The 13,975-nt window shown below is 38.5% G+C and overlaps 1 protein-coding gene across 4 annotated transcripts in view; it reads left to right on the top strand.

Annotated features, from left to right (window-relative positions):
- The window catches only part of LOC124952651 (POU domain protein 2-like), a 95,429-nt gene that overhangs the window by 77,664 nt on the left and 3,790 nt on the right, over window positions 1–13,975 (top strand). For all 4 annotated transcript variants that reach the window (XM_047502826.1, XM_047502827.1, XM_047502829.1 and 1 more), the window contains 4 exons: window positions 10,089–10,225; window positions 10,739–11,134; window positions 13,207–13,526; window positions 13,624–13,920. In XM_047502826.1, the coding sequence (XP_047358782.1) occupies window positions 10,089–10,225; window positions 10,739–11,134; window positions 13,207–13,526; window positions 13,624–13,920 (1,150 nt within the window). The remainder of the gene's footprint in view (window positions 1–10,088; window positions 10,226–10,738; window positions 11,135–13,206; window positions 13,527–13,623; window positions 13,921–13,975) is intronic.

Below are 13,975 nucleotides of genomic sequence, written 5' to 3'. Positions count from 1 at the left end.
GAATATATTTTCTTTTTTTATACACGAAGAAAATAAAATTAAAACCACGTATCTTTTGCGTAACATTATGTTTAAAATAAGAAAGAACAATTATAAAAACTTTTTTTTTTGAAGAAAAGTTAATAACAAAGACCGGTAGAGAAAGGCGAAAGGAGGTTGGAGAAAGAGACGAACAGGAGTGCCGACAGCGGGGGCGTTCGATAATTTATCGTCTTCATTTGGCCGCGTCCATATTTATTACGTCGTTACGAACAATATGGCACCTATTAAGCGAAATACGAGCTTTAACCTCGCGTCAAATCGAATTAATATTGTGTTGGTACTCTAACACGTTCTTGCACATCTAATCCAAAGATACCTTAGATAATAAGCTTAATAAATATTGATTGTTTAATTAATGTATAATCGTTGGCGTGGGGTACAATGCGTACTATCAGCAGTTCATTGGTACGCCCACCTTGAGCTATGGTTAATTTATGATCCGTTCATTTTCTCTATCGTGAGGAAACATCGCTTTCTTACGTGCGACTTTTCATTCGTTTAATTGCCGATCACACGAGCCAAGGGAATTGAAGATTTCTGAAGAAGGGAGAACAACTTTGTCGCAGAAAGGAAAGTTATTTATCAAACGATATCGTTATTCGAGAGAATAATACATACATAGAAAATAAACTAAAAAGCTACGCTAAAAAATCGATAAAACGTATATCATAGCTATTTGCCATAAGAAATACGAAATTATTAATAAAATCAAAGATATAATTATTGATATGCTTTTAAAGGACAAGTCTATACACTAATAAATTGTACGCACGATACGTAACGTAACATTGCCTCTTTATAGTAAAAGTAAAGAGAGAAAAAAAATAAGGAAAGAAGGAAAGGGAAGAAGGAAAGAAGAAAGAAAAGAAAGAAGGAAGGAGAGACGCGGCTCTCGTTATTCCCGCGTCTTTCCTCGAAGATCTTTTACGCTTCTGCAGAAACCCGATAACCTCGTCAGCTATTAAGCCAGAACCGTGCAGCTTCGTAAAAGGAAGGGAGGAAGGGTAAAGGGCGAGCTGGTAACAATGGAAGTAAAGGTCCGGACGCGTTTGCTATAAGAGAAAGCAAGAGAAAGAGAGAGAGAGAAAAGAAGGGTGAGAGAGAGAGAGAGAGAGAAAGAGAGAGAGTGATGTCTCGATGTTCGGGAAAGAGAGAAAAAGGCGCTACTTGGCTGTTACCTTCGTCGGATGATCGTCATCTTACCAGAATGCAAGAAGCGTCGATGCCGAGGTGAAGATATTTTCTCGACGGTTAAGCGCGACCCTTCTCTCTCTCTCTCTCTCTCTCTCTCTCTCTCTCTCTCTCTCTCTTTCTTCATTGCCATCCTCCTCGTTTCTCGAGAAACCTCCTTCGATCGCAATTACCGTATTTTATGACGCTGTGCCGAAATGTAACTTACGATCAGGATTAGACGATCGAAGAAAAAGATATTGTCGTTATATGCATCCTTCCTTATCGTTAACTGATTAGATTGATGTTACGAAAGAATACCTAACGTTAACAAATAAATTCAAAGGTTCTTCAAGCGAGAAAAAGAAAGAATAATAAGAGAAAAGAATTTACGGCGGGCAAGAAACAACCGACTCGAATCTTACGTACCTAATTGTTATTTTCCGGAGAAACAGAATCGTCGTCTAGACGTCGATAATTGTAACGAAAGGACAAAGGACGACGTTTCGAGCGGCAAACGTCTCGTCGTTATATCCTTTAAGAAATGAACCTCGAATGATGGTTTTACGGCGGCAAACGATCAAACTCTAGCGAAACGAAGATGCACCGGGAATAATTAAAGTTATTAAGTGGACCGATTTTCGATCGTTGAAGGTAGCTATAAAATTGATAATTGGTTTAATCGATCGTCTCGCTCAAAACTCTACAAAGACCACCCCTAAAGCGTTAAACTTCGAAAGGAACCTACACGAGTGTTGAAAAGATTCAATGACCCTGTATTTATGAACGAAGGAAATGTCGCTAAGCGTTTCTTTTATGAAATAATAGACAATATAAAAAAAAGAAAAAAGTTTATACAACATGGAGGAAGGTGAGAAAGCTAATGAAAAAAATCTCTGCGGAGGTCCGATAAGCTTGAGGGTATTTCACACTCGGTCAACCCTTGTATCGCGAAGGGCGCTAATGTAGCGTTATTTAACTCGGTTAGATGTCCTCCCCCTTTTTTGTGCTGAACGACCGACTCGTTCTCCAAGAGCCCCAGGAAAAATCCGGGGGTGCTCGTCGTCCCGTGAAAACACCGCGAGGGCGGTGACACGCATAAAGTAGCAACCAGTTCCGGTTTATGTCGTCAGGTGGAAATAAAAGAGCTGAAGATGTTTGATACGCAGAAGTGTCAATATATATCCGTTCATTCGAATCAACTTTTACATTTAAACGATTATTCTTGTTGGAAAATGAGATATATATATATATACTTTTTGTCCATAAAATTTTAAGATAAAAAATTCAAAACAGATACAACTTCGAAAAAATCTCATAAGATTTCTCTTTAATATAATCTGGAAAAGTGTTTCATTTGTAAAGAAATGAATATCAAGGTTGGTATGTAACACGTGCCAAAAAGCAATATCTGCCGAATGCGTTAAGGAAGTCGCATACATCGAAGTCACTACAGCGTGAAAATAGAATGTAAAGTGTTCGCAAGGACTCTCCCGTCCTGAACTGACCGCCGGGCTAGTCTACGGCGCATATATAAGGGGTGCTTTCTACTGGGGGGTTGGTTTGACGTGTATGACGTGCCGTCCACGTGACCAGCTTACCAAGCTGACAATCACTGCCCAGGACTACGCAGGACGAATCTTAAATATGGGATATTCAAATAATCTCGACGTTACCCTCTCTCCCTCATTTCTCGTCTTGTCGATTTTTCGAGGCATGAAGACTATCGACTGCCATGAGACGAAAATAACATGGAGAGTCCCTTTTTTCCGAGTATCGATTAATCTTCTTTACATATATATATATATATATATATATATATATATATATATATATATGGAGAAGAAATATTATATTCTTTATACTTTTTAATATAAAAACATAATTAATTAAAAACATTACTATAAAGTTTGTGTGAACCGAACGAGAATTTCAACAAATACGTTTAAAAAAACAAAGAAGTGTTAATAGTGAAGAGCATGCAGTTCTATTATACCATACATCACTGCCAACCAAGAAGAGGGCTTCCAATACCAAATATAGTTCGCGTGTGACTATGGAAGTTGTACGAGAAAACCTTCTCTTTTATATGCATAGCCTCATTTCCTTATCGGAAATTTACGGCGTACGCGATGATTCAACTTTGCAATTTCCCGTGGTGCTGTGTTCGATGTCATACAACTATACTCTGTAAAACTTTTCTTTCTATTACAAAAAAAGAAAAAAGAAGAAAAATGAAAAAAAAATATGAAATATAACTTCTTTATACAGGAGACTAAATTCTTCATCGAAAGGTTCCAGGCATCTGTACGATCATCTTTCCTTTCGAAACTGCGTTGGACCGTTATGCGGCACGTAGGTGGATATATTGCGGTGCCGACTCGCGCGTTTACCCTATAGACACGTGCCAAAGCATGAGGGGCCTCACGTTCGTACACGTGGGTTGTGTCTATGTTTCATTATAACGGTAGCTATCGATAATGATGACTACGATGATTTAACTGCTATCTATCTTTGAACTAGTTATGTCTACATCTGCCTCAACAGCTCCACGATCCTTTCCATTTCATCGAGAATCAAATCTGGACATTTTTCTTTCTTATTTCAATATGAGATATTGCTTTAAGTCAAAAAAAAAGCAAAAAAAGAAAACAAAAAACATGTTTCTTTGGGCATCCTTATTCGCCCGCCATTTTTTTTTAGAATACATCTGCTAAGGGATTGCTCCAATGCCATCAAGGATATTCAAAAAGGGGTGTAGCAAATAGAAGACAGGCTTAAAAATCCGAAGAGAATCACAAAGAGGCGGAGACGGACACGTGCCTGACGTCCATATAATCCAATATATCTACATACGAAACATCCATATTTTTTATAATTATAATATATAAGTATGTCTTATAAATATTATTTTATACAAATACTATATCATTTGTAAATGAAATTCATTAATCTTTGTAAATTTCAAGAAATTTTATTGATATATCTGATTGAAAATCTGATATATCTTATTAGGAGTAATCTTTAAAATGGCGCTAGTTTGCATGAGTTTGCACATAGAAACATCAAAGATACGGTTAAACGCGTAAACCACGGCCGGTTATACAACATAAGCAGAACGTATTCGTGTGCGTAAGCAAGAATGAAAGAGAAAAGAAGAGGTGGGACACGTGCCTTTGGTAGCACGCGACTAACCTAACGGTTTTAGACTCACCCCACGGCACGCTCGAAAACCAGTCCACCCCTTCTCTTTCCCTCTCTCGTCACCCTTGCCGTCGCCGCGGCCGCGACGGTAGAAGCGACGGTAGTAACGCCACTGCAAAACACGCTGGAGGAAACACTGTTATTCTATTGGCTCGAATCCGTCCCCTTCGTTCGTTCCCCTTTCGATAACACGCTTTCCTCGCCTGCAGCCTCCTCCTCGACGACTCGATAGAAACGATACAAACACACCCGGTATATATCCGGACAATAGTTTACCCGTTTAGCTTCTTCTTACCAGTCATGTATTATTTTCTATCACGGCCATGTTTAATCCTCAAAAGTCATCAAATAAATTAATAAGCGAAAGGAATACAAAAAAGAAAATTGTTACGTGTTTTTATCATTATTTAATATTAGATGATAATTATGAAAATTTTAATTTTTATTCATCACTTCGTATTAAAACTGAAACAATAAGTTTGATCGATTATCAAGTTTTATGAAATAATATTAAAACAAAATTAGATTTAATTTGATCGAAAATTAAAAAATTTCATCTATCTCTTTTATCGTTAAATAATCTTTCTACGATCATGAGAATTCTAATAAACGAAATCGAAGCATTTTACTTCCGATTAAACGAACGTGAACAACGCGGGTCGTAATCGTCTGGATGCATTCGAAGAAACTAAAATAAAATAGAAGTGAATTCAATTTGAAATTTGATGCTTGTCTGCATCACGATTAGGATCTTCGCGAGAATGGAAACGATCCTAGAGAGAGCTCTCAATCGAATGACGCTAGGCCTTAATAAAATCGTAAGTCGGTTGACAGGCGATGCGTACAGAACGAAATAATACGAGTGAATTCCTCCCCCGTCAGTTCGGGGTTGCTCGTATTGTTGTCGCCTTTACGTAAGAATACCGAAGGAAGGACGACACGGAGGCAGATGCCGCTTAAACTTTCCACCACGTTAAAGAACGACCAAAAAAAAGGAAAAGGAAAGAAAGAAAAATCCTGATGACATTGTGAATGCTTTTAATAATACTCCACACTACTACTAGGATAATAGTTTACAATCTCGAAAAATCGAATCAACCGATTAGACAGATATGTATAAAACGGTCGAAAGAATTGAAAATCTTCAATTATGATATTTCGAGTTTGAGCAAACTTTTTTATGAAGTTCGTTTCAACCTTTGCAAATGAAAATGAAAAAAGAAAAAGATTTTTTCTTTCAACTAATATATATTTAACACATTAACACTGTTGTATCTCCCACGGGATAAAACAAAGGACTTAATTTCACACGAAAGAAGTTCATTTTACCAAGGATAACCATGAATTATCTATCTTCTCTTACGCTAATTACAAAGCTAAGTCCAATTATGGTACACGAAGAATCACCAAGAAAGAACTTGAGGAATGCAAAGAAGAATGGCGAACGAAAAACGCGCAAAAAGTGAAATATCTTAAGAGAGAAGTAAGAAAGATTGGAAAGAAAGAAGGAAGGAAGGAAGGAAGAAAGGAAGGAAGGAAAGAAGGAAGAAAGGAAAGAAGGAAGGAAGAAAGGAAGGAAGGAAGGAAGGAAGGAAGGAAGAAGGAAGGAAAGAAAGAAGGAAGGAAGGAAGATAAGAATGAAATGAAATGGAATGGAATCGAATGGAATGGAATGGAATGAAATGGAAGAAGGAAGAACGGGCTATGTTAGAAAGAACGAGGGATGCAACCGCGAAATCGAGCCAAGCCGTGAAAATAACGATTTCTCCTTTGTGACGGCGTTCGTCAAGCTGGAAGAGATGAGAGAAAAGAAGAAGAAGAAGAAGAAGAAGAAAAAGAAGAGAAGCCGGTTTCACTACCGAAGGTGAGGTCCTCCGTGACTCGTCGATATTTTTCCTGAGCTGCGCGTCTGGAATCGATATTTTATGTAGATCACGCGTAAAAGGGAAACACGCCCTCGTCGCTCGACCACTATTCTCGCCTCGGCGAACAAAAACATCTTCGGATCCCACGCGAGAGAAGACGAGTTTCGGTACGAACGAAGAAAACGACAACAGTGATGACTCTTTGGAGAGGGGGGAAATGGTGAAAGAGGAAGAAAAAGTATACAAGAGAAACGAAACATGCTATTGATGAATTTTTATGTTCGTACTCTCAGAATTCATTCAAAAAATTAAAATTTTTCTTCGTCTCTATTCATACGATAATTTTGACGAATTAAATATACATGTTTTTTTTACTTGGTTTATACGAGCCGAGATTAGATCAAACTTTTTTCCTTTTGAAATTAATATTCCAGCTTATTTCTTAATTATTATTCATTTACCGATACCTACGATGAGCTATTTAAGTTTTTAAAAATATGCAATAAGTCATGAAAATTAATAAGAAATAGACAGGAAATAAATAATATTTGACGTGAAAAAGTAACACGCACGATTCAGGTGCAGCATTGTCCGATCTTATCACCTGACGTACATACGAGCAGGGTGCATTTTCGAATGACGAGTTTCTCGTGTAAAGGTCAGATCGTCGACTGCTTTTCATTGAGTCTCGTGAAAAGATATAGAGAGGGAGAAAAAGTAGAAGCTAAGGTCAAAGACACCGTTCGCTTCGAATAATGCGGAAAAATAGCGCAACGATCGAATGCGCCCAGCTGCAGAGCCCTCCTACAAAACGGACCGTGTGTATTGTGTAACATTCGTGTGCATACTTACTAAGAACGAATTTTTGGGATTGAATATGCGTGAGAATGTGCGTAGGTGATGGATAGACGGTCGTCCTGTCGCTCATACAAACGTTAAACGGACTTCAATAGTTTGAAATTGCATAGGCATTGCCATTGGATGAGCATGTCGTAAAATTTCGAACGTCGGACTATGTGAAAAATTGTTTCTATACCTATACAACCTTACCATGAGATAGAATCGTATTTTCGCTTGTTAACGAATAACGAAAAAAAAAAAGAAAAAAAAAACGGTAGGAAAAATTTTTCAAAATTTCGAATGCGTTTTTTTCAAAGAAACAACGGTCGTTTCGTCTCTGTATTAGTACACGTGAAAGAAAGAAGACGAAGTGACGGTTACCTTATCTTACGTTGGTACGAACGCACATCTAAATGTTACCTTCGCACCTGGTTACGCACCGTCAGTTATTTTCTATGTCAGGTCTTTCGAGAAACGCGGAACAACGCGAGCCCTTCTTAAAAAAGGGTAAAATACGAGAACGAAGAGAAATCGCCCCAAAAAACCATCCCAATCCCCTCGCACGGTCTCTATCTCTAAGCTTCCCTCTCCTTTTGCCGCGAATCGAGAAATTCAGTAAGGCTTCTCACGGTAAGAAAAGTTTAATTTTAGATAGAGGAAAATTTTTTTTTCGAAGGGAGACGACATAAATTTGGTAAAAAAAAATTGAAAAAGCAAAAAGTCTCTACATAGGTGTACATTCGCATATGTATGTAACGCACACACATACACGTGCATTTAATCCTGCAAGAGAACGGATGAAATGACGGTTGGCTTATCTAAGATACTGAACTTCTAATACGATATTTGTGTGCATTTGCCATGAACACCTGGCGACGCGCAAGCATTATTTTTCTATCGATCCATCCTATCTTTTTTTTTTCTTTTTTTTCTTTCTTGCCTTATTCGCGTTAAAGATGAAACGACCACATGTGTTTCCTCTCGAAATATCTACCTTATTCTCCAACGTGTTTCTCACGAAAAAAGCGCAATTTTGATAGAAAAATGAGGGTCGTGAAAGATGCAAATTTAAGGAGGGAGGGGGAAAGAAAGAGAGGGAAAGCTGCACATATAGAAGTTACCATCCAAGTACCTGCCTTCCCTACTTTTGAAAAATAAGAAAGATATGTAAGAACGCGAGAGGACGAGTAAAACGAAGTTTTATAGAGAATCGACCAATCCTGGGAGAACGCATTGAAACTTCCTGTCGATGCTGTCCTACCTGACCTGTCGATGCTTTTTTTACGATTTCAGGGGAATCAGGTAGGAAGGGAGACACACGAAAGAGAGAGAAAGAGAGAGAGAGAGAGAGAGAGAGAGAGAGAGAGAGAGAAAGAAAGAGGGAGGGAGAGAGAGAAAGAGGGGGAGAGAGAGAAAGAAAGAACGAGAAGAGGAGCAGAAATCGAGACTGCTCACCCAAAAAGTAGCGTCTCGGTGCTCAGAGTTCACAGGATTTTGAATTTTTTTTCCTCCACAACGATCGTTCCTTCCTTACCTTGCAATCCCTCCCCACCATAGAGCCCGTTTCGCCAAGCTTTTTACGAGGTTTCGCCTTACTTTCTCACTCTTTTCGCTTCTCTTTTTATCTTCTGTCGGAATCCGAAGTCGATGGGAACGTCCGAGTGCCGTTCAAATGGCTGAGCAACTTCTCTTTTTAGTTCACTAACCCTCTCCCTCTTCCCTCTCGATATTTACCGTGATCATCAACTCGATCCTACTAATTTCTTCATTTGTTCTTAAATTTCTTAAATTTCTTAAGTTTCTTAAATCTCAAATTATCATATAAGTTCATATAACATAAGAGATGAAAAAATATGATATTAAAATCTTAACACAGAGAAAGTTCACAGCCATATTCCAAGTACAAACGGTTGCTACCCTATGGTAGGAAAGGATCTTTAAGCGTATCGAAGTAATTATTATTAAAACCGTTACGGTATGAAACGCGTGCCAAGCATTGACGGAAAAAGCTCGTTTGCTAGAATCGACCGATCGGTTCCGTTCTATATTGTTCGACGTTCCTACGTTGTGTTCGTATGATTTCCTAGAGCCAAACGCAACGGGGATATGAGGGAGGTGGTCATAAGATACCTATGATGATAGATGCACGAAGGGTTGCTCCATGAGCAAAAGGGAGAATAAAAAAAGAGTAGGCTCGAAAGGGTAAACCGATCCTCATTGGGCGGTATCGTTCGTCTACGAGAAGAGTCCCGACCAATCGAAGCTCCCCCGTCGAAACATCGAAGAGCACGTGGTGTTAGCGATGTTGGTGGGGATGATCCTTTCGCCCTCCGGGTCGCACTACTTTCGTTGCGTCATTCTAACATTCGTCCTGCATCGGTCCATCAACGAAGTTCCAAAGAACTTGTGCATTCGCGTTGGTGCTAATAATTTATCGAAGGATTAATAAAGAAAAAAAAAAAAAGAAAAATATAAAGAAATCAGAAGAAACACTCTTTATTTCTTTAAACACGCGTACGGTATAGATACGGAATGAAATCGCATTTCTGGAAAAAGATCCGAACGATCGTTCGTCGCGATCGTTGTCGATCAAAAACGACGATTACTCGATGTTCTCCATGAACGTCTGCAAGATAAATTCGTGCTGGATCTCGAGAATCATCTCGATGTGATCACGAGGAGGATCACGAATAAAACCTCTGAGAGAAAGGAGGTTAACATGGTCTTTCTCGAAGACCCAAAAATGATCTTTACGGACATGCGCCTTCATGCCACTAGTACACCAACGTCCACCCCAACGCGATATAGTGATCGTCATCGGAAGTATAGGCCACAGAACAACAATGACTGTACGATTATAACGAAAATTGTTCTCTCTTCTATAGCAACAGTTTGTAGAAGAATACAAATTTCTGCATGATATATTTTCGATCGCGATTACAATCTAATCTTTTGTTTTTATTGCAGATGCGGATCTACACGCTGAGGTCGAAGGAGCCGAGCTCAGTGGAGATGATCGAAGTATCACGAGTGATATTCAAGATGTCACCGATGCGAATCTCGATCACGATTCAATGGACTCGGATAGGGAAGCTCTTAATTTGGTTCGTAAAATTATTTACATTATACATATTATAAGTAATACATTTCAAGAATATTAGATGCATTAATATTGGAGTTCTCTTAAATTATCGAAGGAATAATAATAAATTAAGGACTTTTATAAGTTTAGTGTTTAAAAGAAAACAAAAAATCTAACATTTTCACTCGGGTTCTTAAGTGCGCAAAAAAATGGTTGTGATCAATATTTGACAGCTAAATAAGAGAAGGGACTGTAAAGTGGAAGGACAGAAAATAAAAGAGGGATATATTTTATAAAACACAAAAGAGAAAGATAAACCTTAGTGACCAATATTCTGACCTGGCCAAATGTAAACACGGCTTTATTCGACGTTGTTTATTCAGTATTATTAGTAAGGACGCCTTTTCTGATTCCACATTACATCGTGAAATCTCGCCGTATGAGAAAATTCAATGAAATCAATGTTAATTAGTAACTTTTGAGACGAGACAAGATAAAACGGGTTTCAGGAAAAATCGATAAATCTGTGTTGTAGGTTACTGATGTATCACATCGTAATAGCAGCAGTGGCACCAGCGGCAGCTCATCTTCGCCAAGTTCTGGAGTGAGTAGTCAATTGACTGGTACGCATCAGCAACAACAACAACAGCAACAACAACAGCAACAACAGCAACAGCAACAACATACGAGTACGCAAAATAGTGGAAACTCACAGGCAGCGTTGGCAGCTCAATTGGTCGGCCAACAATTATTAATGCATGGATCTCTCGGTACTCTCGGACCTCAAGAGATTCAAGCTCTTGCATCGACCCTGCAGCAACAACAACAATCGCTGCAGCAACAACTGCAGCAATTTGCTATGTTTCAGCAAGCCAATCCTGCAGCGGCTGGGCAACTTCCGGCACAGGCACAATTTTTCTTGCAAAATCAAGTAAGTAAATCTTTCTTCCTTCGAGAACAAAAAAGTAAATATTCCTTTTTTCCTTATTTCTCAATCCTCTTCTGCCTATTACAAAATTATCTACTCGATACGAATTCGATCGACGAGTCCCGAAATCGAGGCAAATCCGTGACGATTCAAAGAACAAGCTCGCTATCTGATCGAGGGCTGATCTGAAGGGAAGCGAATGTCTTATTCTTCGAAGACAGTTCGTTTGATTCGACATCCAGATAAACGTCTGTTGTTGGCACAAAGGGACAAAATTTCTTCCTTTCTCTCGTTCCAACTTCATTCGATTACAATTTCGGCACATTTAATAAAAAGATTACGATTAATTTTAATGAAATAGCATATAATATTGCTTACGTATGTATCTACATATATATGTTTATGTACAACATTAACTTATTTGATATAATGTAAAAATCTAAAAAAGATTCGTAAAAGATTATTCTTTTTCAAAAAAGAAAAAATAAAAAAGAAAAATAAAACGAACAAAGATACGTATATATCTCACGCGAAATCGTAAATATTTCTTAAGAACATTCGTCGATCATTTTTACCACCACCGCCGCAATCTTTTTGTTAAGAAAAAGATCTTTCGCATCGAATCGAGAAAAATCGATTCATTATATCCGGAGATACGTTGAAAAACGACCCTCTTTCCTGGATACCCGCGGTGGGCATCTCTCCTCCCTTCCTTATGCCCTTCCTTCGAACGACTCTGAATGGGCCCAGGTTCAGCATTTAGGAAAAAATTTCTATAGGCTCCGTCACGAGTAGCGTGTGCAAGGACGCGATGCACAGGCCTTATAAAAAAGCTAACAAAACGACTTCGAATCTTAGCAGATTTAATGGCCGTCTGGATCCAACGTGTACCCGCACGCATACATACATACATATATACGTACAGATATACACACATGCGTTGGCAAGACTCACACTCAAAGTAGGAAGCTTTGGATCCCTTCCTATCTACTTTAAAAGACACTATATACTTTTCTAGGAAGATTCCGAGCCCTTCAGCACCTTGCCCGAACGGGAAGGATCCTTTGTTGCCTCACACGTGGCTGCCTTGTATTTTTTTCCCTTTGCATTTCTTTCCAAAGGATCTGCTTTTTTGTTCTCGAAACTTTCTAAAGACACACGAGCTTCCCTTACGGGCGTCGCCCTCTCCTAGACTGGGTTGTAACCTGTCCTTCAACCCTCTCGCTTACGATACATGCACGACACGTGATCTTCTCAAGCGGATATCTTATTCCCTAATACACCTTCTGTAGCTCCAGACATTTAATTTCTTCATTCCTCGAACATGTTTTAAAACACCCCTTTTTCTATACTAAACTCTTGCCTCGGGTTCGACACGCGACGATACAGAACGGTTTCCATTTGATTATGACACCGATACAAAGTTTCTTTGTCAAAATACATATTAGAATATAAATTATATATTAGAATTTAAAGAATCGTTTTATATATATATATATATATATATATATATATATATATATATATATATATAGAGAGAGAGAGAGAGAGAGAGAGAGAGAGAGAGAAATATAATTTTGTTGTATAATTCGAGCTTATACTTCGTATTATTGAAGCTATACAAATGGTTTGGAAATACATGAGGAATCAACTACCAAATACCTGTTGCCGATCCCTGCACGTGACTAAATTTAAAGGAGTCTCTAAAGGTATCTTGACGACCAACAATAAACATAAGTAAGGTGCTCTCGGTGTGGTTAAACGACACGCGACCGACTCCAAACCCTTTTCCTTCATAGCTGCCACGTTCTGCGCCCTCTTATTCTCATAATCGAGCATCTGGTTAAGAAAGGGTGTAGATAATCGATCGACTTTAGCACCCTACGAAATCTTTGCGTACCTGTATCAAAAAGAACACGTGTCACTTTTATTCCTTTAACTGTACTCTAAACATTCCTTTTTCATCTTTCATTATTTGCTCATATAGTGAAGAATGTTCGCATAAAATTCCCTTTAAATATCTATGAAAAATGTGAATTAACGTCGATTAACAAGATACATTTTTCTATTATCAGGTACAGCAAGCCGTAGCACAGGCAGCCCAACAATTACAAGCCTTACAGAAACAACAGGCTCTTCAAGGTGGAGGTGGGTTGGTAGGAAGAAATTTAACGCAACAAAGATCGCCACCACCTCCTGGTACACCTCCATCTGTAAAACCACCACCAGCAAGACTAGAACCCTCACCGGAAGAAACAACGGACCTTGAAGAACTCGAACAGTTTGCGAAGACTTTTAAACAACGACGGATCAAGCTTGGTTTTACGCAAGGTGACGTTGGTCTTGCTATGGGAAAACTCTACGGCAATGACTTCTCTCAAACCACTATTTCAAGGTATATTATTACTCATAATCGAACGTATGAAATCGGAATATTTTTCTATTATAATGTACGTATAAAAATGATGACAATGCGAATAACTATGTTTTAGGTTCGAAGCATTAAATCTTTCTTTCAAGAACATGTGCAAGTTAAAGCCTCTTCTTCAAAAATGGTTAGAAGATGCCGATAATTCCTTGAACAATCCAAACTCACTCTCCAATCCTCTCACGACACCAGAAGCAATAGGCAGGCGACGAAAGAAAAGAACTTCCATAGAAACTAGCGTTAGAGTGGCACTAGAGAAATCTTTCGTCCAAAATCCAAAACCTACTTCCGAAGAAATTACCGTATTAGCGGATAGTTTAGCGATGGAAAAAGAAGTTGTTCGAGTTTGGTTTTGTAACAGGTACATACAATATAGATATAAAAATTTATTATTCATATATAAATACAATGGAGAA

Source organism: Vespa velutina, chromosome 10, assembly GCF_912470025.1.
Source record: "Vespa velutina chromosome 10, iVesVel2.1, whole genome shotgun sequence".
Classification (NCBI taxonomy): domain Eukaryota; kingdom Metazoa; phylum Arthropoda; class Insecta; order Hymenoptera; family Vespidae; genus Vespa; species Vespa velutina.
This window is presented reverse-complemented; position numbering and strand designations above follow the sequence as displayed.